This window comes from Chamaea fasciata, unplaced genomic scaffold (genome assembly GCF_029207755.1).
Source record: "Chamaea fasciata isolate MVZ Bird 193981 ecotype frontalis unplaced genomic scaffold, bChaFas1.0.hap1 SCAF_1, whole genome shotgun sequence".
NCBI classification, from domain to species: domain Eukaryota; kingdom Metazoa; phylum Chordata; class Aves; order Passeriformes; family Sylviidae; genus Chamaea; species Chamaea fasciata.
Window position 1 is genome coordinate 95,149,026 of NW_027094086.1, and position 27,791 is coordinate 95,176,816.

General features: G+C 39.8%; 1 protein-coding gene across 5 annotated transcripts in view; it reads right to left on the reverse strand.

Moving 5' to 3' along the window:
• Nucleotides 1-1,706: 1,706 nt before the first annotated feature.
• COL15A1 (collagen type XV alpha 1 chain) overlaps nt 1,707-27,791 on the reverse strand; it is a 122,087-nt gene continuing 96,002 nt past the window's right edge. For 4 of the 5 annotated variants that reach the window (XM_066189928.1, XM_066189954.1, XM_066189945.1 and 1 more), the window contains 16 exons: nt 27,013-27,066; nt 26,873-26,932; nt 24,999-25,067; nt 24,599-24,640; nt 22,209-22,254; nt 21,340-21,429; nt 18,416-18,465; nt 16,542-16,652; nt 15,035-15,179; nt 11,515-11,579; nt 10,343-10,471; nt 10,111-10,170; nt 8,891-8,950; nt 7,804-7,989; nt 6,680-6,795; nt 1,707-6,341 (listed from right to left, as the gene is read on the reverse strand). In XM_066189928.1, coding sequence (XP_066046025.1) covers nt 6,125-6,341; nt 6,680-6,795; nt 7,804-7,989; nt 8,891-8,950; nt 10,111-10,170; nt 10,343-10,471; nt 11,515-11,579; nt 15,035-15,179; nt 16,542-16,652; nt 18,416-18,465; nt 21,340-21,429; nt 22,209-22,254; nt 24,599-24,640; nt 24,999-25,067; nt 26,873-26,932; nt 27,013-27,066 — 1,500 coding nt within the window. In that variant the 3' untranslated portion in view covers nt 1,707-6,124. The remainder of the gene's footprint in view (nt 6,342-6,679; nt 6,796-7,803; nt 7,990-8,890; nt 8,951-10,110; nt 10,171-10,342; nt 10,472-11,514; nt 11,580-15,034; nt 15,180-16,541; nt 16,653-18,415; nt 18,466-21,339; nt 21,430-22,208; nt 22,255-24,598; nt 24,641-24,998; nt 25,068-26,872; nt 26,933-27,012; nt 27,067-27,791) is intronic. The other variant, XM_066189937.1, reaches the window with a different exon arrangement.

Below are 27,791 nucleotides of genomic sequence, written 5' to 3' on the forward strand. Positions count from 1 at the left end.
AATACAGCGGTGAGTACTTCTGAAATAACCTGTTCACAGATGTACCCTACGGATTTTCCAAACCCACGTACTCCTGTGAAGGCGCAGAGCCCACTTCATTATAACTTCTTGGAAGGAAACATGGACTTCAAAATAATGGCATCAACAAACTGGAAATTGCTTTGATGAAGCTGATGAACAATTTCCGATTCACTCAGCTGGAAAAAAGGAATGTAATATAACTTGGGGCTTGGTTTTGGTCAACATTGCAATAAGAATTTGGTCAACACAGGAGTTCAAACACACCACTCACTCTAATATGGTGTAGGATCAAGGGATGGATGCAGTCTCACATTTCAAAGTATCAAGGAGGCTTCTCACAGGTTGGCTGAAAGGGAGGTGGGATGATTCTAGGAAGTCATGTTTGGTGTCTCAGGCAAATCTAAGCAGACCTCTAGGTGCTGAAAAGTCCCTGAAGGGATGCTGCTGACCCTAGAATGGGAAGCTGTTCCGTACTCCTAACAGGCAGGCTGTACACACCAACACGATGGCTGATCCACCAGATGGGCTAAAGCACTCAAACAAATGTCTTGTGTTGCCCTTTTTGCTAATGAAGGCATCACGGTAGTAGTTATCAGTTGTACAGGATGACTATACTAGTACTCTTTAATTCTCAGGTGTTTGAAACATCCCAGCTCTGTGAACAGTCAATCCATGCCCTAGCCAATCTGCTCATCAGTGCTGAAAGAGGTGATATATCTATAATAATCTGTAATATATCTATATATTAGATGTAGATACATCTAAAATATATATTAGATATATCTATATATAGATATATCTATCTCTATATCTATCTATCTATCTATCTATCTATCTATCTATCTATCTATCAATATGGCTTTGAATGGTACAATATATCTATATACAGTTTGTGTAGGACAATGATGTCTTTAGGGGGTGCCCTGAATGAAGGCAGTCTGGACATGGGGTTTACATGAGTGGAGAATGTTTGCAGGAGGAATGTATATTATTGAGTTTGGCAAAAAGATATAAAGAACCATTGATGTGTGTTCTGTGGGCATCAGACATACATGTCCTGCAGACCCTCTACAGGCTTTCAGTGGGATGAGGACTCCAGTAGCACTGAGACCAGGCAAAACGCTTAAGCAACTGTGAGTACAATTAAATCTTTCTGTTCCAAAATAGGGTGGCTCCTTCAAACTATCCACAAGAGTAGTTCTTGGCACATGCTGTCAGTGCAAATCATCCCCTAAAAAAGTGGCTGGAAGGGTTACAATAATCACTGACCAGAACTGTGTCAGGGAACAGTTTGGCTGTCAGTCAGATGTGATACTTCTGCTAATAGCTCTGCCTCGACCATGATAATTTTCTAGTATAGTGGTAGCCTTGGGGATGAGACTAGCTTCAGTTGAAACCTTGAGGCCTGCAACGTAAAAATATATAACTGTAAAGCAAAGCTAAATACTGGCAAATCATTTTTTGGATGTTAAAACCAACCCATGTAACTCAGTGGGGAGATAGTGTTTTTTCAATAACAAACCATCATTATGGCTAGGACCTCAATAAGTATGCCTGGAACCAAGGAAGGTCAAATGAAACACCTGTGAGGTGGTATTGGTACTGATCTGTGGAAAACACAGTTATTATACTACTATTCATGTGAACATACTCAAAGTGCACAATACAGAATATATATTTCCTGCAGAGGCTATGTCATCATCGTCCTAGCTTGAATTTGAATGTGATCTTAGGTACTTCTTGTAAGGTTCAACAGGGCTGTCACCCCCTTTTCTGCTGAAGCATTATTAGTATCCCTGAGACAGGCTGAAGGAAGGTTATAAGTTACGTCTGCTCAACACCACGGTATGATGCTGAATTGATTTTATATGTGTGTTGTGGCTTAACCCTGACTGACAACTCAGCCCCACACAGCTGCTTGCTTACTTTTCTCAGGGTGGCATGAGGGAGAGAACTGGAAAAGATGAGAAAACTCACAGGTTGGGTTTGATAGGTAAAATGAAAACCACACACAAGCAAAGCAAAACAAGGAATTAATTCACTGTTTCTCCCATTTTCAGGCACTGTTAAGCCATACACAGGAGAGCAGGGCTGGAATGGAATTGTGGAATGGTGACTTGGGATCACAAATGCCAGCACTGGAATTGTTCCCCCTTCCTGCTTCTTCCCCCCCTTTTATATGCTGAGCATGACACCATCTGATATGGGATATCCCTGTGGTGAGCTGTCCCAGCTGCATCCACTCTCAACTCCCTGTGCACCCCCAGCTGTCTTGCTGGTGAGAGGCAGAAAAGGCCTTGGCTCTATGTAAGCCCTGAATGAAAACATCTCTGTATTAACAACATCGTTGTCAGTACACAGCCAAAACACAACCCCATACCAGCTACTGAGAAGAAAAGGAACTCTACCCCAGGCAAAGTGACACAATGTAGAAATTCCCACAGCCTGCGCTGTCTGTAATTCCATTCCTCTCTTTTGCCCACACAGGATGAAGAGATATTACGACTTTGTGTTCCCTCTCCCCCATGCAAAGTCTACTATTGCTGGAGCTAAGACACACACTCTGGGTGCACCTGCAAGTTAGGTGGTGTGTACATAAAGCCATTAATCAGGAACATCAGGAGTAGAACAGGGTGGTGTTATGGTGGTTTTGTTTTTCATTATGGACACAGTAGAAGGGAATATGGTAGGAAAAATTTTAGATCAACGGGTAATGGAAATTGCACCAAGGTTCAGAAAAGGCCTTTTAAGATGCAGCAAATAGCAGTCCTCTGACTGGTTAAAAAAGGCAGGCAGGGTTTGTGTTAAAGCATTAAAATAGTTAAGTAGATGTTCATCTAGAAATATTTCTATTTCTGGGCAGCTGCTGTTGAAGCATTAAGGAGACAGGGCAGGGAGGAACTGTTAGAGTGCAGGCTAAAACTATGTATCAGACCGGCAAATAAAAGCCAAACCCCAACCAGGTGTTTTTTAAGATGCATGCATGGCATTAATCCCAGTACTTGAACACCAAAATGAAATTGCAATTCTAGCATGTAATTTTTTTAAAATCTAGAAGACAGGTTCTCTTCTCCAGGACGGTGCTGGAGTGAAAACAGGACTTGTGAGTATTAATGCAGAAGGAATACCTGATTCTCAATGCCAAAGAAGATGAACTGTGGAATCTTCCAGGCAGGACATACTGGAAATTGTTCTTTCTTCTCTCACTGCACAGCTCAGAAGCAAGGCTGACAGTCTTTGGTTACACCAAAATGAGTTTGTGGACTGTCAGTTCTTTGAGATGTGTATGCTGCACTGTAGAAATTCACAGGTTTGGCTTGATTTTATAGCAGCAATGGGAGGAGAAACTGCTTCTCCCACTGCAGTTCTTCTGAGCAGAGCAGCACGCTACTGATAGATGGTAACATGACATGGTTTATGATTGCCCAGAGAAAAGCTCCCTGAACTGAGAAGGGGGAAAGACCTGCTGATTACCTACTGCTAACAAAACCAGCAGGCCAGATCAGGACATTGAAGTAATAGCAATTGAGTACAATTCGGACTGCTACATTGACTTCTTGTGCAGTTACTGTTTTCAGCCTTGCCCTAGTGCTCTCTTAGTGTTTACTTTGCCTTATACACAGTTTCTTACCTGAATTAGCAAACGCTCTTCCTCAAGTGCAGCTGACCTTCGTGTTGGAGCAGTGCTGAAAAAGGTATTGTCCTTTGATGTAGAAAGCTAATTTATTCTTAAGTACTGGGCTAATTTTTTTCTCTGTCTTATCCTTGATGAATACTACTTTTTCTTTTCAATTATACTAGAGAATCTAAAGAACATCACTGGCTTTGAAAAAAAGTGTGTGTTGTTGTTGCTGTTGTTGTTGTTTTCCCCGAGGGAAACATCATCTTTCTAACAGGTCTCTCATGCCATTCTCTGGTAAAGGTGTCTCCCTCAGCGTGTGAGCAAGCCTGTGGACTCAGCACCACAGCAGCCCAGGTGGTGCAGTTTGTGCTCTGTCTTCAGTTAAAGGGTGTACAATAAATTGCTGTAGCCTGCAGATAATTGTTCGACATGGGAAGCAAACACAGAATGATTTTTAGCAACTTAATGATGGTGCTTAACCATTTCAGTTCCCTGCTAAGCTCTGTTCAGGATATAGAGATGGGTCAGCTCTGTGAAAGGATTGGCAGAAAGATCCCTGAATGCATTTTGCTGGACCCAACTTAAACTCTAGTTCAGTATCTCCTAAAACCTGCATGTTTTTATTAGACTTCTCTGGTCCCCCTTCACAGAGCTCTTCTGTGTGATCCCATGACCCTGCCACTGCAGTTCCAGGCAAAGGCACAGCCAGCCTTGAGTGCTGCTTGAGCTCAGGAGATGAAGAGCAGGGACTGATGCAGGTGAGTGGCTGCAAGCAGAGACCTCACTGGCCTGTAAAGGATTAAAAGTAGTTCCTGCTTGAAGCAGGTAAAAGCACTTTATTTTCCCCCTTGATCCTTCTGTGACTCAGAACGTAACTCTGCTGTACATAAATAACTCTTCCAGCTCTGTGAACTGGAGGAATTTGCCACAAAAGTGGCTCAGAATTTTAGGAAAGTAGACTATAAATGAGTGCAGTGAATTGTTATGCATACATTTTAAACATAATACAAATAGCTTTTGCCTTATTATCATTTTGTAATAATGGAGTAATTTACATTTTTTGCTTTTCCAGAAAAAATTGAAGATATCATTCAGCTGACCCTGGGAAATAAGCTTTTATAATCAATTGGAAAAATAAAGCTGGATTTCAAAATATTTAGTTGTATAATTATATAATTTTAGTGCTGTAAGTGTAATTTGCTTTTGTCTGTTGACAAAAGCTGTCTAGTTATTTAATACTCTATTTGTCAGCAAATGAACATGTATTTCCAACACAGATTCTTGTTTAAATCTTAAAAAAATGAGGATGTGGAGTTTGACCTCCACAGTCACTGTCTGATAAAACGCAAGTAAATATGTTGTTTAAAGTATGCAGTAGACAAATATATCAGCAAAAGGCTTCAGATATTATGGTGATACTGTTAGTGAAGAATATTACCATTTCTTGATTATTCCTATAATTGTTGTAGTTATTTTATATTCAAGATTTTTTAATTATGTGAATGCCAGAAGGGTAAATTCACAAAAAGGAAAATCACTTTACATATAACTTAGTGGGATATCAATGTGTAGAACCTGTTTTAAAGAAACCATGACAGACATATTTCATTCGTCAGTCTGATACAAAAGGAAATTACTTCCTCTAATAAGCAATGAAATAAATAAAGGTCAGATGGTTCATTTGTCTGCATTTGCTTTGTTCAGTTCTATCAGTTGAACAGGATGTTTTCTATTAACATTGCTCTCAGGTTTCCTGGTAACAATAGCACCAAAATAAAGACCAGATTTTGTAAATGTGAAATTCACTCCTCCTGCATAAAGTCCTATGCCTAGAATCTGCAAAGAGAAAAGCTGAAATAAGATGTGGGAGCTGCTATATATCTGCGTAAGCACCAGGCTGAGATCTGTACAAACTTACAGGAGTCAGGTACTCGGCTTCCACCAAAACTCAGAAGAGGTGAGTACCTTTGTTCTTAAAGCTTTGTTTTGCAAATGTGAGCTCTGTAGGGCATGAGCCTCCCAGTATTTGATGAATATATGAGTATATATGAACGGTGCCTTGGGTATCCAAAATGTATGCAAGTGAAAAGAAGAACATGGAGCATGCAGCTTCTCAGCTGTGAAACAGCAGCAGCCTTGCTGAGCCATACTGCTTACGGGGCAGGTTACTGAATCTTCCTCACCGACCACACTTGGCTCGTGCCCTTAGGTGACCTCCAGCTCAGACAGAAGAGCATGAGTTAACTGCTGGCAAGCTTCGAACCACATGGGGTTCATGTGGAAGGAAGGGCTCTACGCCAGTTATGTGTGCACTGGACGTTCCACCTAACATGTGGTTTGTGTTGAGGTATGTCTTCTTTGTCTATTTTTTTCCTGAAATGTGCAATTACAAAAATTAAAATATTTACATCATTACAAATGAAATTTCAGTGTCAGCTTTTTCTGTTGTCAAACGGAATATTCCTACGTGCAGCAGGTGAATTATTTTCCTTGGGGATCAGATACAAAACTGTTTTCAATACAGAGAACAATAAACAGATTATTACAGCCATATACTTTCTGGTCAAGAACTTTCCCTGTGTTCAGAGGTGATGCTTGTCCCATAGCTCCCATATCAGCTGTGTGCCAGGCTTCACAGTAGTTGCTAACCAGTCGAATCCCATTTGCAGTTGAACCATGCCATATTATTTTTTGAGGCCTGAAAGGTAACATTAAGAAGTTATTTACTGGAAAAGTCTCTTTTGCTTTATTCAACTGCACACCTGTATGTAAAGTGATCTGAACTCCCTGTGCTTGAAGCAAAGAGTGCTTAGGTAAATATGAAGACAGAAAGGAGAGAAAGAAAGGTGAACATGACCTGATATCCCATTTCTAGACTATCAGAAAGACAAAGAAAAATGGCATAAAGAAAGTGAGAATTTTTATCAAATGTCTAGCAGCCCCAGATACTGCTACTATTTCTATTACTATCCGGTAAAAGTAGAAAAAACCCCCCTATATATAACACATAAAACATAAATGGTAATGTCAACTCACCAAGATGAATCAGTCATGACATTCCTCCCATCAAAGGAGTATATTGGAACATGAATGTTGAATTGTCCACCATTTCCATCAAATATAGATTCCCAGTTACTGAAAAGGGTTTCTCCCTGTTAAAATTTCAAAGCCACTTTTACAAACAAAACAAATCCCAAATCTACATCAAATCCCAAGTCTACCTTTATAGCCTTGTCTGTAAATTGAAAATTTTATCTGCACTTAAGGACACTTTTGATTTCATCTTTCACATCAGTTTCTGCATAATGTTCCTGAAGAAACTCGTCTCATCTGTCATCTCTATGCAAATAGCTGTCTGGTTGCAAACAGCATGCCTTTGCCTCAAAGTTATCTTTCTGTCCTGTTGTCACTCCAAAAATTCAGCTTGATCATCCCCTGTCCTTTTCTTCCTAAGGCATTTTTTGAAAAATTGCTTATAACTACTGTAGCTGTAGGGAAAATATAAAGATAACTTGTCCTGGAACTTCTGTTAAGGTTACGGTTTTGTGAAAAGTGCTGCAAACATTCAGGGCAAAACATTTGCACTTGGCTCTCTCTAAAACTGCTTTTGAGATTTTCCAGTCAAAGTTGAAACAATATTGTCTTCACAAATTTCTCTCAAGGCTCTATGTTTGCTTGCACTTCAGAGCAGCATCCGTTCAACATGTTCCAAGCATCATGTGTTACTCCCGTAGGTTTCTTTGGCCACTTGTCCTGGGAGCCAGCCAACACTACAAAGACATGGTTTGTTTTCCTCAGTTTTAGAGTGTGTCTGTTCATGTGAGACCACAAAATGACTCATACTCTAGACTCTCCTCTCTGTTTCATTGGGGTATATCCAACATCATTCCTAAGCACAGAATTTGCATTTTTCTTAGAAATGAGAAAAATAGGCATTTTATCCTATGATCACACTAAAAGGTAGAACATCATAACTCAGTAGGTTTCTTCTTCATCACTGCTTTTTTTTGTTTTTTGAATCTGGCTGTGAAATATGAAGCAAAGCTGCTTCTTTATAAAATGCAGTTTGAGCCGAAACTTAGTACTTTTGCTATTTCCCGAGATTTTTGGGGAACCTACAGCCTATCCTAAAAACCCAAGCACTAAGTACCCATTTTTACCTGAAGATTGACTATTGGCAAATGGTGTCGGTCTGTTTTTCTGACAACTGTGGCCAGATCTTGCAAGTGTGATGAGAGGAAGGCTCTGTAGGTGGATGTCAAACCGGCAAGCTGGGCCTGCCGAAAACACTGAAAATCTGCTCGCATGTCACCAGACAGTGGGAAGTTCAAAGCCACCAGATGCAACTGGAAGAAAAAAGAAGAAAAGGAACCATTAAAAAAAAAAGGTTATGACACAAGGAAAATATATGTTGGAAACCGCTCCCTCCTCTTGCCAGCACAGAACATGTACCCTTCATAACAGGTAGGAAAGTTATTTGTTGCCATAACATTACATTTCTCAGAGCCATAAGACCCTTAGCAGAAATATCAATTTATCTTTCAACATTAGGGAGACCATGAAAATTATATACTCCTTAAAATAAAAATCTTTTAGAAGCAGCTAATATTTTCAATTGGAAATCTTTGAGTTTTCACATGAACAAAATCCCAAATCCTACAAACATGGAAAAAAGTAGTAAGAAGTGACTAGGTACTGTTTAAAAATACAAGAAGTAGCATGCTTAAGTCAAACAGCACAGATGCAAGAACTAACCCACATCCTTGCTTTTTTTTCTTTCTGGTTTCATTTTTTAGGTATGTCAGTTACCTTGCTTTCTTTGCATAAATATTTTTTAAATCTTTTAAATAAAGGTTTAAGTTCTAAAGTGTCAATCTAAGTCAAGCAGCAGCAAGAAGATTTAAAATATTACAATGCATATTTTAATTATTTAATTGTTACCATATTGTTGGCTTAGAAGTTACTCTGTATTGCAGATACAATCACTAAGTGAAGAGGTATTCCTAACTCAGAGTCAGGGTTTTTTTACTTTGAGATGGGAAAGGGGCTGGGATGATGAAAATAGATTTAGGGGGAACAATTTCAAATTGTGTCTGGGATGTCTGAACAAGTTAAAGAAGTGTATTTGTAAATTTCTGAAGTAAAATGTCTGAGTTTGAAAAGCAAATATCACAACTGTCCCTCAAGATGCAAACTGTCACATTACAAAGCACTACTCTGCAGCTGCAATACAGAACTCATACTTACTGCTGGTTTTCCATTTTTCATATTTGATATTGGTCTCAGTGCTGGAATAGACTGAAATCCCTGTTATTTGAACACAAGCAAAAAAAAATTAAATATCAGAATTTTAGACACTCAGTAATTTTTTAAATAAAAGTTTAACCACACCTGCAGTCCTGCATGAAAGCAGCCTGCTCTTGGTAGGAGCAGAAGAGCAGTTGAGGAAAATCAAAACTGAAAGGGTAAGGAGGATGTGAAAACAGAAAATGTAATGGGTAGAAACATTTCTCAACCCTGTTAATTGTTTCAGGAACAGCAAAGTTTTCTTCACTAGTTATGGCAAGTATGAGTAACAAGCCACCGACTGTAGCAGATGGGAAACTCAGGTGGTGTCAGATGGAGGCTGCAGAAAATTTCTTCTAACTTGAGGTCTAGACATTTTCCCAGTGTGCTAGGTGAACTTCTCCCTGACCTACCCTAACCTTTTTTATTTCTTTCTGGCCATCTTCCTTCTCACTGTTCCTTCTTAGCACTCTCTTGCCCTTTCATTTTCTCAGCAGACCAATTAACCTGTCATCAAAAAGCCCTTCTCTATTCCCTCTATCATTTCTCGCTTTTTATCCTCCCAAAATTTTTTTGGACAGACAGCATGTTCAATGCAGATTGGTACAATAACTTGCAGAGTGAGGTCAGGTCCAAACTAACAATTGAGGATTTAGAGTACACCCTCTGCACACTGTCGGTAAGCTACAGTCAGGTGATGATTATGGTAGACTGAATGCAAGACTATAACCTTTCAAAGAAAATCTGCTTTTCAGAAACCCTTTCCTGACCTTCCTTGAAGGGGATCAGAGCTTGATATGACGGATTCCAAGCTTATGAAACAGAATTCTGTGGGTTTGTGGGTTTTTGTTTGGTTTTTATTTTGTTTGTTTTTTGGTCTCTTTTGTTTTGGGGGTTTTTGTTTGTTTTTGTTTTTTGAGGGGTTTTTTTGTGAACATCTTACTTTATTCTGCTTTTTGTAAATGTTGCTTTGTCTCTGTAGTGTTTGGAATCTCAGAACATACAGGAAACAGATGACTATCCAAGCAAATCAATCTGCAACTTATGTAGTGGTAGGGTGCTTATTTTGAACTGACAAATCTCGGTGGAAAATCACGTTGTGCAGGGATCTGCATACAACTTCTGCCAAGTGTATCACACATCTAGACTCAGTTTTTCACAGTCCAATATTTTGTACTTACATGACTTGATATGGCTGGAGGAGGAAGGCTGTCAGCAGGGATAGGAATTAGTTCACCAAGCTGAAAGAACCAAAAAGGAGAGCAGAACAAAAACATATCACCAGGAGCTTCCGAATAAATAAATAAATAAAGAGTCTTTGCACCCACACTTCTCTCCCTCTGTAAAAATATCTCCCTCATCTTCATGGGGAGGAAGGGAATTGGACAAGTTTAGGGTGCAGTGCTATAGTACCTGCAATTTTCTCCATCCTCTTTGAACACGGATAAAAACCTCACCGGTTTCCCTCACATAGATTAGTGTACCTTCTGCTACATAATGAACTTTTTCCAACATAGCCTCAATGTTTAGGAATGTTGTAACCTGTCAAATAGGAAAGTGAAATATACTTAATCAGACGCATAAAACATTTTGCAAGTTAAACAGTCTCATTTGGACAGATAAATATCAAGGCTTCTTCTGCAGGAAATGCTCATAAAGTCAGTTTTATGTAATTTAATCCATAAAGAAATATGCTACTTTGCTACTTTGCAAGTAGCTCTTGCTACTTTGGCATACCAGCATCACCATTCTGTGGACCATAGTAGAACTACAGCAATTTTGTACAAATTTCTACAAAGTGACAATTGTTGCACTCCTACAGTTTAGCATCCTGGGTCAAAATGGCAGAGTTCAGAATAGAAATGCTGTAGTTTAAAACTGGGACAAACTTCAGGAAAGTGCACTTTCATTCACTTTTTTTTTTTCTCATTTCTTCATTGTCAGAAAGCATACAAATGCTTTTTAAATAATGCAGACTCTACTATAGATTTGTATATATTTTTTTAAATCTTTGTTTTGACCTAAGTAAGCTCAGACCTTCTGTCTGAGACAGTAGCTTCCAGCCTGCAATTACAGTCTTCTGTCTTGGGACTCCAGTCTTTGAACATGCATTTCTCCCCTGAGAATTGCAATGAATGCCCTCTGCTAGCTTGAATAGGGCTTTTGGGGGTGGTTTTCTTAGGCTTTTTTGGTGTTGTGTGGTTTTTTTGTTTGTTTATTTTGGTTTGGTTGGTTTTGGTTTATTTTTTTTTCCCAGAAACTATGAATTCTTAACTTAGAAATTACTGAGACTTCTGCTGTAGCTGGTTTTTTTTTTTTTTTATTCATAGATATCTTGGATCCAGTTTTGATTCATTTCATCATATAAGAAAAGGAAACATATTTACATGTATCCTCTGGCACAACCAGTTTTAGATTTGCTAGGGAAATCTACAGTTTGCACCTTAAAATTATGTGGTTTGTAAAACATTCTACTTAATAAAAACTCAGGATGTAACTTTCACTCCTCTTTCAGTGCTACCAGTGACCACCAAAAGTTTTGAAGAAAATTTTCTATAGCAAAATTCCTTATTTTGCTCTCTTACCAGATTCCTGGTAGCAGGTGACCCTGGCTCTCCAGGAGGACCTGGTGGCCCAGGCATTGCAGCTGCTAAAATAAAATAAGCATACAATACATACTGAAGGTCATATTTTTTGAGAGAAAATGTGAGTGACACAAAGAAAGCATTTAGTGATGGTGTTCAGGAGCAGTGGAAGTTTCAAATAGCTGTGTCCTGAATAGCTCAAGTCAACTACAGAAAATACATTCTAAGGAGTTTTTTTAGAAGCAATGACAAAACAGTCTTTTCTCTGTTTTTAGGGAGGTTAAGCCAACAGATTGCAATCTGTTGTAGAAACTGCAAACGAAGAACAAACCTCACTTAAATTGACCAGAATGGTGTTAGCTAGTGGACATGGAAGAGGAAGAACTTTTTGCTCCTGCCTATACAAGCTTTGAGGGAGACATTGCATCTTTTGCTCTAAAGGCAAACAAAAATTTACTTTTCCTTAGATGAAAAATTCAAGTGTGTAAGCTCAGCTTTTGTGACAAAGCAAAAAAGAATTTTTCAGGGAGATGAACTTGGAGTTCTAAGACTGCAGTTCACACCACCTGGTACCTAGTATCTGACTCTACTCCAAAAATGAAAATCTTCACCTTGATCTCGTTTCTGGAGTAAAAACTTTCTTTTAAGGCAGGAAAGATTCAAAGACATGGAAGACTAAAAGCATGCATTTTGTGCAAATGCGTGGCATGATAATGGAAATTTGAAACTGTAAAAAGGAGCTTCTACACAAGGACCTTACTTGTTTGGTTTTGTGAAACCCAGAGGAGCCTCGAAATCCCCTTTTCCAAGAAGAATCTATGCACTGAGGCATTTGCAAGGATACTCCAGAGCAGGTTCTTCATACCAATGACAGGGGAAGGGGGTCAGCTCTCAGAACTGTTTAGAGCTATTTACTTGCAGGTAAGCCATTCCTCTTTCCCCATATTACAATATGTGAACTCTGCACTACAGTATGTGAACACCATAATCACAGATAGTAATAGCTTTTAAAAAGATAACTGAACCTTGAAGATACGGAATAAATAAACATCTGTTCCGAACATTTAGTAAAATGTGTGCTGCCTAAAGAACCCTTTTACAAAGAAAAAAGGAAAATGTGTAGGAGAATGATGAAGACTAATGGCAAAGAGCATAAAGGAAAGTGTAGGGATGGAATACTAATAATAATTTGTTTTGTCTGACTGGATCTCTTAACTAATATACAGAAGTGCTTAATCTAAATTACACAGGAATAAGCCTGAAGACCTTTATGCGCTTCACAGATGCTGTGGATCTGTCTGTATTGTGAGGATCAGAGGCTGATTCACATAAGGCCTATGTTTCAATGTTGAACATGTTAGGGATTTTTTCTTTCTCAAATATTATTCAGAGGATGAATACTTCTGATAGACACTAAATTGATAGTATTGACAGGAAGACATATTAGAAGTCTCACCTCCTGTATAAATGAGGCTGACCAGGTTCAAGAAATACCTGGAGAGAACAAATTGAAGAGAGATATGTCTTCTCCCCAAACTAGCACACTGGAAGCACAAGTCTTGTGGGAAAACAGGCTAATTGTTATTTCTCAGGAATGAAGACCTGTATTTGCTAGACCTGTCAAAACTTTCGGAAGAACAGATCTCTGTTACAGCATCTCTATTCAGTTAAAGTCTCCCTTTCTACTAGTTCACCATCTTCAGCTGCGATTAAGGAATGCTGTGCTCTGGTTTTACCTGGCTGGCTTCCCATGCTGGTCACAGATCCTAGAGGGAGGAATCAGTCATTTTCTCAGGCATATCTGTCAAGTAATGTCAGAGGAGCCCAGGACCCCATCCACCACAACCCAAGGCTTGACATTAACAGTATGAGGCCTGTCACTAGGAAACCTGTGACCCGAAATGAGTCAAAAGCACAAATGTCTTGAACTGTGACATTTGATTTCTAACCACATACTTCTTTTTATGTCACCTTACTTGCAAAATTCCTCTCTTGATGTGACTTTTTGGGGCACATTTTGCTCCTTTTCTAACCCAGTAAGTTGAAAATCATTAAAGGCAGAGTAAGCAACCTGAAGTTTCGTTTCTATTCAGCATTTGCATAGCAACTACTTTTTAGAAGCAGTTCTCCCGCAGTCTCATTCAAGACCTAAACTCTACTGTGGGTACTGCCTTTTCATCAGAAAATCAGAGGAGCACTTGGGTTGGAAAAGACCCTTTAGATCATCACCTTCACTGGTGGCACCAAGAACTGTGAAGTCTGCTACTAAAACATGTCCCTCAGTGCCATTGTTACACTTCCACAGATGGTGATTCAACCACTTCCCTGGGCAGCCCGTTCCAGTGGAAATTCTTTAGGTGAAAAAAGTTTTCCTAACATACAATTTAAACCTCTCCTTGTACAACTTGGGGCCATTTCTTTTTGTCCTGTTGCTTGTATCCTGGGAGAAGAGACTGCCCCTCCTGGCTACACCCTCCTTTCAGGCAGCTGTGGAGAGTGAAGTCACCCCTGAGCCTCCTTTGCTCCAGGCTAAACACTCCCAGCTCTCTCAGCTGCTACACACAGGACTGGTGCTCCAGACCCTTCCCCATCTCTGTTCCCCTTCTCTGGACACGCTCCAGCACCTCAGTGTCGTTCTTGTAGTGAGGGGCTCAAAACGGAGCACAGGATTCAAAGTGTGGCCTCAGCAGTGCCGGGTACAGGGCCAATCGTTGCCCTGGTCCTGCTGGCCACACTGTTGCTGATACAGGCCAGGGCCATTGGACTTCTTGGCCACCTGGGCACTGCTGGCTCATGTTCATCAACTGCCAACCAGGACCCCCAGGTCCTTTTCTGCTGGGCAGCTTTCCAGCCACTCTGTCCCAGCCTGTGGAGCTGCCTGGGGTTGTTGTGACCCAAGGGCAGGACCTGGCGCTTGGCCTTACTGACCCCTAGACAGCTGGCTTTGGCCCGTTGGTTCAGTCTGTCCAGACCCATCTGTAGAACATTTCAGCAGATCAACCTTCCTGCCCAGCTTGGGGGTAAACTCACTAAAGTGTGCATTTAATCCCCTAACCCAGATAATTGATATTGGCTAGGTCTGGACTCAATACTGAGCCCTGGGAAAAACCCCCTGTGATGGCCACCAGCTGGATTTAATTCCATTCCTCAAAAGAAGATTGTTTTGTCCCAAATTTAGCCAGCTGCTCAATTTGATGGATTTTTCAAAGCTGTTAATGTAACCTCTCTCTACTATGCAGATTTCCAGCCAGCCATAGCCACAGCAAGATCCTCCTCACAATAGCACTCCCATGGCACTAGTGAGTGAAAACTCTCTGCAGAGAAATTGTCCCCTTAGTGCTCTCAGTTCCAACTCCCCACCTAGGAGAAAATGGAGGACAGGAGGAAAGCAGGGAACAACCTGATTCAGGTATGCAGAGGGGGTGGGCAGGTTGGATAGCCTGCCAGGTATGAAAGAATTTGGTCATGTGTGGGTTGTGGGCACATGGCTGTACACTTGCATATACAATGAAAAGCTTACCCGAACCATATATTGCAGGAGGGCCTGGTGGTCCAGGTGGTCCAGGTGGGCCTGGAGGTCCAATTTTTCCATAACCTGGTAAGCCCGGTAAGCCAGGTAACCCTGGAGGTCCTCTGGGTCCAACAACTGAGTCCCCTTTTGGTCCCTGTCAGTGATGAAAAATATTTCCTTGAATGTATTGGTTTCACTGCTACAGGACCATCATCTCTGGTGGCAACATTTTCCAGATGCCTGCCACCACACTGCCATTTAGACATGAGTCTGTATGTAATTTTCTCCAAGGAGGCATGGGTATAATGGAAAAGAAAAATTAACCACATATTGAAATAAAGTCAAGGATTTGAATTTCAGAAAGCTTTCTGAAAATTCTCATACCTATCCCTGAGCAGCTGATACCTGCAAAACTCTCAGCAGTGCTCTCAGCATCCTGGATCTCTATTCTGCTCACACTAGACTGCTTGCTTTGATAGGCTCAGAGAGTTTATGGAGATCTTTAATGTAAAGTGTGTCTATGCAGGGTGTACACCTCATGATGAGTGCTGTCTTCTTCCTCCTGTGATCAAATGTTAGCCCTTAACCTCTCCAGCTGCCAGACTTGTGGAATAAAAAGCCTACAACTCCCTTCATTTCCAGTTTAGCAGTGTCCTCAGCCTGACTGAGGAGGGCTTGTGCTCCCTACACCATCCTGCAGACATGGAACACACTGGACCCCGGACAAGGAGAGATCAGCTGCGCCATCCAGCTCCTTCTTGCCAGTAGAACAGTTTCTAAACAGGGAGATGTTTCTCAGCAATGTGGAATAGCACCAGGGGGATTTTTGAGGGTGGTCTTGCTAACCTAACACTTCATCCTCAGCTGTAGCCCACTCATGTTCTTGACATAGACATGGCAATAGAGGAATGCAATGAACACATTTCTTGCCAGATCCCAGGGATAAACTAGTTTCCAAAGAATTGGTGCATTTTACTCCAAAGCAGCTGTGGTGGCGACTGCCAGAAGATAAAATTAAAAGGTAGACAGTAGACAATGGCTGAATTTTATAGAAATAGTCCAGATGGCTACACACTGGTCTTTTCAGTCATGTTTTTGGATTAATAGGAAAATAGGATTAATTATTTAGATGGCAAATAATTTTCAAGTCAGTCTCTGACTAACTTTATATGGCCTATTTTGGTATTTATGGGGGTATAAGTAGTAGCATCACAAATTATACATGCTGCTTTGATTTGTAATGCTGTTAATAGCATGATCTACATACTGGGGTAGCTATATGAGACAGCTGAGCACAACATTACATCTGTATTTCATAGCAAAGTAATTCTATGCACAACAGTGAACTGTCTGTGTTTACACTTAATGAAATTTTCTTCTATTCACCTAATGCTTAGCATGTCAGTTTTTTATATAGTTCCTAGCAATCCTGATGTTTATCTCTTTTTGGTGCCTTCTAAATTAATTCTAAATGGGTAGTCACAAATATTCCCATTCTACAATTTCTCTGACTTACAATTAATCCCGGTCTTCCAGGTGGTCCAGGAGGTCCTGTCAGAAAAAACCCTCCATTTGGTTCTCCTTTTTCTCCTTTTATACCAGTGACTCCATTGTCTCCTTTTTCACCCTTTCAAGAAAATGTATTTTAAAATGTTGATCTGAAGTAAGACAAGAACGCAATGCACTAAACTTTTAAATTTACATGAAATCTCAGAGTTTGGTAAAGGAAAGCACCTGCTTGAAATTATGTTTTTGACATCACTTTCTTCTGTGATATGAGATTAAAAGGAATGCTTTCTCTATTGGGGCTGTAAGGCTCACACAGGGCAAGGGCTAGGGGAGGTGGAGTTAGGTGGAGGCGGGGTTAGGTGGAGGCGGAGAAAATGCCTTTGTTGTTGTTTCCGGCTATTCTGCCCGGCAAAACCTTCTTCAGTGCTGTAGCTGGAGGGGAAGAGAGGGTTGGAGGAAGCATAAAAGCCTGGCTTTGTGCTTTCCTCCATCACCAGGGAAAAAGCAAAGCAAGATTGACATTGAATGGACAACTATTTGAAAGTATGTGACAAAGTGAGCAGAGCTGGGTGGCGGTGTGTGCCAGGATAACAGGAGACACCACACAAAATTGCAGACACTTGAAATAGTATGTCTTCTGTTCTGCATGGATGATTATCAGTTAGTTTGGGAAACAGAGCAATAGTTAAGAAGAATTATTTAAGTACTACATTATTATGTCGCTGTGCAAGAGGATGCACAGCATTTATACATTTCTCCTCACAGTATTTTTTTTCTGTTTGTCTGCTTTTTTCCCCTTCAGTTTTGTTGTTTTTTTGTCTATTTTTTCATGTTTCTGAGAAATAAACCTATGGATAGAAGAAGCAAACGGCAAAGCAAAAATGGCAGGTGGCTGCAGACAGCCAGAGGACATGGCTGTATAGCTCCTCCTCTGACTTTTAGTCTTTGTAGATTCCCAGTAAGCATGACTCAAAAGGTTTCTTTATTCCCGGCCAGTTTTGGGGTGTTGAAGAACTAGATGAAAAATGTGTTCTTGGCAGCTAAATCTGTAAAGCTACAGACATTGCACTGTAAGGTAAAACTCTATCAGCTTTGCCACGTCCATGGGACACTTCATGCCGTAGGAATAACTTGGGTGTACTCAGCCAAGCAGAAATAAAATCCTAAAACCAGGCAGCACTAAGAGTTCTCCCAGAGACTGTCAGCACAACACTTTTGGTAGCATCATTAAATGATAACTTGATTCAAAAATTTTCAGTTCTTTTACTGATAAAGAGTCTTATTCACCTAAAAACACTTAAATTAATATCGTATTTTTATTAATTTTTGTCACTTGAAGCAGTCAAGAGAATAATGGAACAGAGAGACACCAAACAAATCAAGGTATGGGTATACTTTGCTGTAAGAGCTTCCAGGAAAAGTAGTTCCCATAATTTAATTTTATTCAATGTGATTAAAAGATAAATAACATGACATGGAAGTGATTTCCACTCCCCTTTCCCCTCACCGGGTGTTCTAGAAGCCTTTTAGGTAATGGATGTCTTTTACCTTAGCTGGCATGGAAACAAAAGCATTCATTTAAGGTGGATATGTTAGGTAACAGTGAATTATGACTCACTTTAATACCACTGGGAAGGTAAAAAGCCTCAGTAAAAAAGTTTCTTTCAAAAGTAATCTTTATAGACCTGTGACAACTGCTATCTCTATATTTGTAATACACTTGCCAATGTAGCTGGAGTTCAAGAAATAAATATAATTTGTACTAGCTGATGCCCTTATATTTGTGTATTTCACCATGTTACATTGATTTGTGCTTAATTTATAGTAAAGAACACTTTTAAAAAGCTTAACAGAACTCAAACACAAATGGGATATAATTACCTTTATGCTATTAATAAAGTGGCTGAAATATGATGGAGGCAGAGGTGGACCTGAAAAATGAAGAAAATACAATAAAGTACAATAATTATCTGTAATTTTCCTTTTAAAAGCACTGCTTTTGGTACTACTGGTTTAGGAGTTTAAAGGAAAACTATTTACAATAATGGCATTAACCTTTATAACAAAGAGATATTTTTAGTTTGGTTTCCTAACAAAGCAAGACTTATACAGCCTATCTTGTATGTGCCCTATATTGTCTGTCACTCTTCCACCTTAATAACTTCTGAATCTGATTGGAATTTTAGAAAAATTAGAAGCAAAGAAGGCTCAAATACAAAAAAATCCCAGTTTTCTGAAAACATAGCAGCTGGGAAGAGGAGTGAAAGAGAAGCATCCAAGTTAACCCCTTTCATGGGAGCCAAGGTAAAAGAGAAGCTTTTCGTATGTTTTGTTGGTAGTGGGGTGATCCATCAGTAGATGTGTGATCTTTCCTGCAAAGACAGTACCAGAGCTGACAAGAGAAAGAGATAGTGTTACTGCTGTGCTGCCAATTGTATAATAACTCTTCCTTGACATTTTTCTGCAATGAAAACCAATATCAGATTCAATGGTTATACCACCCGTGTTGTCTGCCAATGTTGGTCAGCCAAAGCTGTCCATCACAAAAGGTTCAAAAAGCCTTCAAATATTATCTGCTTGGTGTACATTTTGAAAAAAAACCCTATTTTGCAGCTTCCCATAACAGTTCAATGCATTTCCTTCAAATGTGTGTTGATTAATTATTGAGATCTTTGGGCCCAACTCTTCACCAGCCATAGGGCTCATTTCCCAGTGTGCCACCTCAGATAAAATTAAATCAAGCAGACCTTGTGCTGCAGAAATGTATTCTTATTATGGCACCTGTTTGGATTTTATTCCAACCTCACCAATTACAGCTTGCAGCAGTGATCTGCTTGATCCTTGTGAGGGGAAGGGAATGGACAGGTCAAATGGAACAGCAGGTATCCTTTTCAGATGTTAACATAGTATGCATCTCTACACTGAGCACTATCTGAGGTCTTTATAGGATGAGTCTAGGTCTAAGTAAGGTACATGAAGTCCATGTTGGTTGAGTTTGCTCTCACACTTTTTGTGTTGGCTTCATATTTTTTTGCATGTTATCAATTAATAGACCCTGTTTATAAAGTTGGAGAGGTGACATTTTGTGAGAAGCAAAAATAAATCCACTGCATGGACAAATACCGCAGTTCAAAAAGCTTTCCTGGAACTCAACAAACGTAGTGGAAAGAGTTTCAGCCACCTTCCCCTCAGAAAAGGTTTTTTGAAAAACTCCTGTATTTTAATTATGCAATGATTGCCTTGTAAATTTTCTCTGTCAGTGGTTATGTGGACACCTGTGAGAACTAGAGAACTGCTTTGCATGAAAGAATATTTTAGCAACTACATCATTAATCAAAAACCAAACAGGAATATTTTTTAAAGCAGCAACAGAATTGGTCTTAGTTAGCATGCTTCAACTTCATGTTGAACAAAATGTTGGAGCCAGTTGACCTATTGGATCAAATGAATAAATCTCTGTTATTTTAGGAGAAAAAGGAATTTAGTTTTCAGTTTGACCAGAATTCTTATGTTAGTTTTGCCATCCTTTACTATCTGCAGTTTTACAGCAAAATAATAAGCACAATCCTCTCATAATCTTCTCCTTTTGAAGCACCTGAAATCATCATAGGCAAGAAAATGCTCCTAAGACATTAATTTGCATTCAGTACAGAACCTGAAAAGGAGCAGACATATTCATGGTGGATATGCCAGCACAAAAGGGAAAATTTTCTAATTTTTTTCAAAAAGGAAAGCTTCTTGCTTCTTCTTTTGACAAGATGACTGGAAATCACTTATTGCTTATTTTAAGATATTGGATCAGAACAAAAATTAATGAGGACAAGACAGAAAAACTGATTTTATTACAACAAACAGATGTTGTCTTCCAAATAACCAAAACAACATCATCAGTCAGCAGAATTATGTCTTTGGAACAAAGACAGAAATATGCATGTAGATATAGTGAGGGGTTAATATAGTTATTATATGGGGATAATATAGTTATTATCAATGCATTAAAGGAAAATTACTATAAATATGGTATAGCAACATTAATTCAATATACTGCATTTTCTATTTCAAATGATTTCTGGCACTGATTTCAGTATATGAGATTTCAAAAAATGTACAGAAAATGAAGCATTTGTAATTACAGTCTTTTCAAACATGCTTGTTTCTGTAACTCTGTTTGAACTTGTAAGAATTAGCAATGTATATCAACTTTTTGATACAGAAAGCAAATCTTTGGGTGAGGAATAATTCTTACGATGCTCCTACTGCTAGTGAATTGGTATTTTCAGCGCAGACAGATTCTTCATGATTTTCACAAATAAATCATGAAATAGTAAAAATTTGGTTGAAATGGAAATAATCTATTTCCACCTCCTGTTAGAAGTGGGACTGTCACCATCAACTGACTGCCTTGAGCTCAGAATGCACAGGTGTACTACCCTGAAATGTGAAGCACTGGATTCTAGCACAATTGGCTCAGAAAGACTGACAGCAAAATGATAGCTTAGGAAGTGCCCATGATGTCCTTCTAAAATGTCAAAAAATTTCTGACCAGCCACCTACATTTTGATATTTATTCTCGTACTTAACACATTCCTAATGCTCACAAATGTGCAGTCTGTCTTTTCAGCAGACATTTTGGATAACATTCTGAGCTTTGCTGTTCCATGTGTCAGTTCATCAAGGAACACTGGGGTAAGTCTCTAGGCAGGTAAGGCTGCAGAGATAAGTATCCAAGTATCTTGCTGAATTGCTTTTCAAGTTAAACATATATTCCTCCACAAGATATCAGTGACATATTAGATTCAGTATACCTGGTGGTCCTGGGGCACCTCTGTCTCCCTTTTCACCTTTTAAGTGTGCTGAACTATGCAGTCCCCAGGAATCTCTGTTTGCTTCAGCAGCTGCCGTAAAAGCATCACAAATTCATGAGAACTTGAAAACAGCAGAGACTGTAGCAGTGACAACCAAACCACTGAAAGTGGGAGCAGACTTTTCCACATATGTGGAGCACATGGCTCCTGTCCCTCTATGCCCTTCTCACTCATGATCATTGAATGGCCCGACTCTCCTCTTTTCAACCCATGCAGGCAAGACAATCTCTCTCTCTCACAAGTCAATCTTTTACTTCGCTTTCCTTAACCACCCAGCCTAAGACCCTCTGAACAAACCTGGTTCTATTTTTCCATTTGTGAATTTCACTACAGCAGATGCAGAAACATCTTGAATTACGACTGAGTGTTGTGTACCACATCTTCTACTACCTCCAGATTCCCTTCCCTTCCCTTCCCTTCCCTTCCCTTCCCTTCCCTTCCCTTCCCTTCCCTTCCCTTCCCTTCCCTTCCCTTCCCTTCCCTTCCCTTCCCTTCCCTTCCCTTCCCTTCCCTTCCCTTCCCTTCCCTTCCCTTCCCTTCCCTTCCCTTCCCTTCCCTTCCCTTCCCTTCCCTTCCCTTCCCTTCCCTTCCCTTCCCTTCCCTTCCCTTCCCTTCCCTTCCCTTCCCTTCCCTTCCCTTCCCTTCCCTTCCCTTCCCTTCCCTTCCCTTCCCTTCCCTTCCCTTCCCTTCCCTTCCCTTCCCTTCCCTTCCCCAATAGCCAAGAAAAAGCAAAAAGCTCTTAAGTATGAAGAACCCAACCAAAAAAAGAGAACTTATTTAAAGCAAAGTACAAGAAAAGAATTACCCACCATGGTCATTAGGAGCTTCTTGATTTCCAGGATAGGGAGTGTTTACCTTCAGATAAAGAAATCAATCAAAAAATATCTATACATATTAAGCAATGGAAATGCATTACTTAGCGTGACTGAAAAGTCTGGCAAGTTTACATGCTAGTAGATATTATAACAACACCCTGGGATTATCTCCAGTTTGGCTCCAGTCTGAGTATTAGCTGATCAAGTTTTTATGAGGATTATGCTCTCTTTGACATGCAACATGCTTTCAGCAAAAGGGTAACATGCGTTTTGGAGGCATCAGCAAATTCTGCTCTCAGTTGTGTCAGTGAAGCATCAGAAAACTCATTCTCCAAGAACAATTCTGAATTTACAGCATTATGTTTGGAAGCAGGATTTGATTTTTGACTGTGAGATAACAGCTTATGTTTAGAATTCTTTTAATCAGACCAGGGCTATGTTATGTCTGTTGTTAACCTGTGCTCCAGGTGCATTGAGAGCACAATGGGGAGACAGAAGTTATTCTAGTCTATCCTCTTCTGACACTAGCTACCTTTACAGTGGACATGCAACCTACCTCTGCCTGTCTTCAAAATAGGGATGACGCAGGAACTGAAACGTGGCACAGTGCCTGGAAATCTTGGTACTTTCTAGTACTATTTATAGAAAACTAAGCAAGTTTATGAAAAATGGAAGTTGCTCCATCTGGCTAATCCTGTAGTATTAGTCTGTAGAAGTCTTACTCAAATAGATAACTCCATTAACTTGGGAAGTTCAGTCCCCATGAGGAAAACTGGTGGGGTTCAGTCTGTAGTTCTTTATTGACACTCATTTATGTAGGCATGAACAGCAGACTTCTTATGTATAAACTTGGATTGGTTTAGGAGACTACTCACAAATGGAGGACAAATCTATCTAGCACACTCAGGTGCATGAAGAGATGTTTACAAGTACACGTTTCTATTACTTGTGCATGTAAAAGTTAGTGCTATTTTTCACTGATTGTAACCTTCCTGAAAAGTGGCTATTATTATCTAAAATTCAGAGAAAATAGGCTTGTTTTGTTTGAATCATTCCACAGAGAATCAAAGGAGAGTTGAGGCTGGAAGGCATCTCTGGAGGTTGTCTGACTCAAAGGAGGATCAACTACAGCAGGTTGTTCAGGGCCTTGCCCAGTCAGATTTCAGGGGTGAAGCTGACAAATACATATATGGTTATGGACATATGTTATCAACGTACAACAGTGTTATACAATGGGAGTGAGAAGATTTAAGGGAGAAATTCAAAGAGGTAAAAAAATGATGAGTGGAGGTGATAGGCCAAAACTGTAGAAATGGCAAATTACTGTAGAGTAATGACTATTTATCATTAATTCCCAAAAAGGTCACAAGTTGGGATGCAACTTTCTTCAGCAGTAAGGTTAGGGTGAGGATGAGTATCAATACATCTAGCATAGAGGAAGTCAAGAGCTGTTTCTCTAAAATAAGCAAAAAAGAACTGGAATGCAATTTGGAGGAGAGGGCATAGTATCATTCAGACCTATACAGTTTAACAGAAAAGCAGAACCACAATCCTGAACCCTACACTATTCAGGGGTGGACTGTGGCTCCCAAAGGCAGAATTCTTCCCAAGTACATACCCCACAGCTTAACAGTAGGATATTGCCCTTGGGAAAATACTTCCAGGACTGAACTATGTTCACCATTTATTCTAGGATACAATTTCTGTAATTCATTAAACAAAAATTGCACTACGTCATTCTGAAAATATGAAATCCATCTCCTTTCTTCATACTATGTGTGAAACTGCAGGTCCTTTGAAGGTAATGAAAGCTTTGTCATACTCTTTGAAAAGGAGGAGCAGATATTCACCTGCTGCCATTCTATGAGAACAGATTGCATTTGAGGGTACAACAAAGAACATGATCTTTTCTGATGCATCTTTCATGCCACAACGAAATACATAACAAATCTTATTTTGGACAGGCAAATTAAAAACAGCTAAAGACGTAACAACATGGGGACTGTATTTATACATATGTCTAAAAAAATACTTGTACCTGTGTGCATACACATTCAGGTCCCCAAAGCAACTCCTAAACTATGGAAACACAAGCTTTGAAAGGCAAAAGTGTTAGAAAAAACAAGTAATAGAAGTGCTTGAAGCAAAAGAGTCTACTGTTTCTAGTTCTGTTATATATTTTATAGATGGCTAAATTTTCATATATGGCTAAACACTAGAAGATCTGTTATCCTGAAGAACAAGTAAAACACATCCCTGGTGCAAAGCACAAGGCAGGGGGAGAAAAGCTGCAGGGTTATGGTGTTTAGGGGTACAGCTGCTTTGGTTATGTTCTGGCCTGGCCATGCATCCTGCTAAGAGCAGATTCTGCATGTGTGACTTACTGGCATTTTGCAATGAGGCCTGGGAGGGACTGGGAAAACTGTCTATTGAAAACAGGAGGGAAATGACTTTTATGAGCATAGGTATGATACAGCATGTCACGCACCATATAGATCTAACAGCCATGAGGAGGCTAAGCCTGGAAACAAATCCAACACCCCTCTGGAAGAAAGCCCAGCTGGTGCCAGGTCTGTCATCATGTCCCTTTCTGTGGGGCCATGGGGACAAAACTCTTCCACGACAGTAGCTTTGGTTAAGATATCTTCTTTCTCTGCACACAAGCAAGGTCGTCCACAGTGAACTATGTTGACTGAAACCCATTTTGACGCTTCCTTTTGCAAACTGCTTCTAGAGCAGCACATTTCTGCTACAAGCCAGTCACTGATCCCCAGTTGTACTTACTCCTTTGATATAAAGTATGCGTCCAGGAGGTCCAGGGGGCCCTGGGGGCCCAGGCAAGCCAGGCAGGCCCTGGAAAGAGAAAGTGAAAGAAGGAAGATATTAGCCCAAAATAAACCCCAACTGCAAACTGGAACACCTAAAGCACTGCATATTGAAACTAAATTAAAGACAGTGTATCTCTCATTGAAGGAAAATTAGGTATTCTGCACTGATGTAGATCTCTCAAGACTGCTAAGATTCATAAATTTTCAAGTGCCAATCAGATACGTACATACTAATTAACAACCCTGAGGACCCCTGCTAGATTGGAGGGATGACTGCCTTTTACAAAAAATGTGTGTCAGCTCTTTACTGTGTAATCTGAAAACTTGGCACAAGGCTGTGTTCACCTTTCAGTCCACATCAATGCAACTTTCTGTATGGTGACGTATGTCATCTCATCAATAATTAGAGATTCATTAGATTTTATCTTCCCTGAGCATTCCAGGAAGGACTACTAGAACATGTAGCCTCTTTTGTTTGCTTGTTTGCTTTAACTTGTCAGCCTGATGTACTTAATCTAGATATACTTGCTACAATAGCTTTTGTGTGGTTAAGGCAGACAATCTAGAAAATGAACTTTAATATTGTTTGAAGATATGGAGGAAAGGAAAATCTACTCTCATATTTTCTGTTAGTGGGTAGTAATTTTTCTGTCATTTTCTTCCAATTAGAATTTGTCTAATTTGTCTGTTTTCACTTTCCAGGAACTATATTTCTATTTATACCTTCTTCTAGAGGTGTAAGCCACATTCAATTGGTCTTTTTTGCTGTGGACATACTTAAATACTTACCAATTCTGAGAAAATACTTAGCAGTTCTCAGTCTCCCTGCTACTCAAATAAAGTAGTATCATCCCACTTATATTTATTGTCTAGGTAGACAAGACATTTGTGCCTTGCAGTTTGTGTGCCATATTTTTGCTTTTGAACAAAGTATAACCAGAGGTTTCCTACAACAGAATCCATTTACAGAAGTTGCTCTACTGAAATACAGTGATACTGGCTTTATGCTAAAACAGTAACAAACCCTTGTATTTTTTTTCAGCATTATCTGTGATGCAGATGAAATAGCATTAGCTGCTGTTGTGGCATGGGTACCAATTTTCCTAGCACAGACTGTCCCATGACATCAGAACAATGACACAAATTACTCTGCTATTGTGAAGCTTATTGTTTATGCTCAGCAGAGCTAGATGTTGTGTGGTCCAGTCTCAATGTTTGTCATGAGACAACCTGTCAGAAATCTTTTCATGATAACAGACTTGTAGCAACAGGAGCTTGGTTCTTCACTTGTCATTCCACAATTACAGATTGTAGAGGAGCATGGATATGCTGTCATCTGTGCGGAGGTCATTATTTTGGATATGTGTGACTGTAGGAGGTAGCAGGTATTAGTGAGTATCTCCTAGTTAATAAAGTAGATACCACTTCCCTGTGATATGCTCAAGTGCTCTTTGTACCTGGGCTAGAAAGCTCAGAGCCTGTGGGAGTGTCTTCATATCATGAGAGGTCACACTGGTGGCCTGGTTCAGGAAGTCCTTGATATATATAACAGAACTGAAATTCCAAATCCTTTGCTATTTGAAGCTGCTATGGTAGCAGCGAATGATACGCATAACTGTTACACCTGGGAGATGACACAACTATGTGTATCTGCAAGAATTGCCCAGAAGGACCCAGAAGTTAACTTTTCAATGACTGTTGCTTGATAGGAAAAGTAGCAGAAACACAATTATTTCTAGAACATTTCAGGATTTTAGTCCCATCATCATTTGAAAGGAATCAATATAAATCAGATTTAATTTTCAACTAATTGAAAAACAAAAAACTTACATTGAATGCTTCACCTTGATCACCTTTCTCACCTCTCAGTCCATTCAGTCCTGGACGGCCCTGAAATAAGTAGCAATAATTTAGTATGTGTCAGAAGCAAGCTTTTCTATCTTTATCCCACTTGAGAGCACAATACATACTGGGCGTCCTGGGAAACCAAGTTCTCCTTTGGGTCCAGTAGGTCCTATTGGTCCCTGAACAAAAAATAAAATGTGATTATGAGCCATTTTGCTGATCTATATTTTATTATTTAGAATAAGAGACATAGTTTTGTATCTACCTATATTTATATCTACCTATATTTATATCTATCTGTATTTTAAAAAATCGGTCTGTGATTGCCTGTAGAGACTGCACAGAACATTCTCTCTGCTTGCTCTACTGAGTGATCTCAGAAGCTGAGGACTGCATGTAACAGTCAGCTCTGGTTTGGAAAAGACCACCTATCTGAAATGAAGTCTGAATTCCCAGTCCCTTGTAGGGTGTGCAATTCAAAACTGACTCACCATCTATTGAAGAAAAATTAAATGCATCAGTTAGGAAAAGGAAGTTAGAGATGTATGCTTTGTTCATTTTTTCCCCTTTTTTTTCTAATTATTTTTGAATCAGACTGTGTGAGGAAACCTCTGTGGATTGGCCTAAGAATTCATGCAGTGCCAGGCTTCTACTTGCCTCTCACCAGCCTGGGTTTGTGGATTCATGGGGCTGATAGTTGAAGCAGAATTTTTCCTCCTGTACACAAGTTTGACTGACTCACCAGGCTCCACAAAGTAATGCAAGCCACTGCAAAAAGAGAGGACGAGCAGACTGCTTGGGCAAGGTGGTCCAGGACTATGGATGACCTATGATGGGGCACTTGCAAGCATGCAGCTTCTAGGCAGCCTGCATGTGATCAACAAAAAGCAGCAAACCTGAAGAT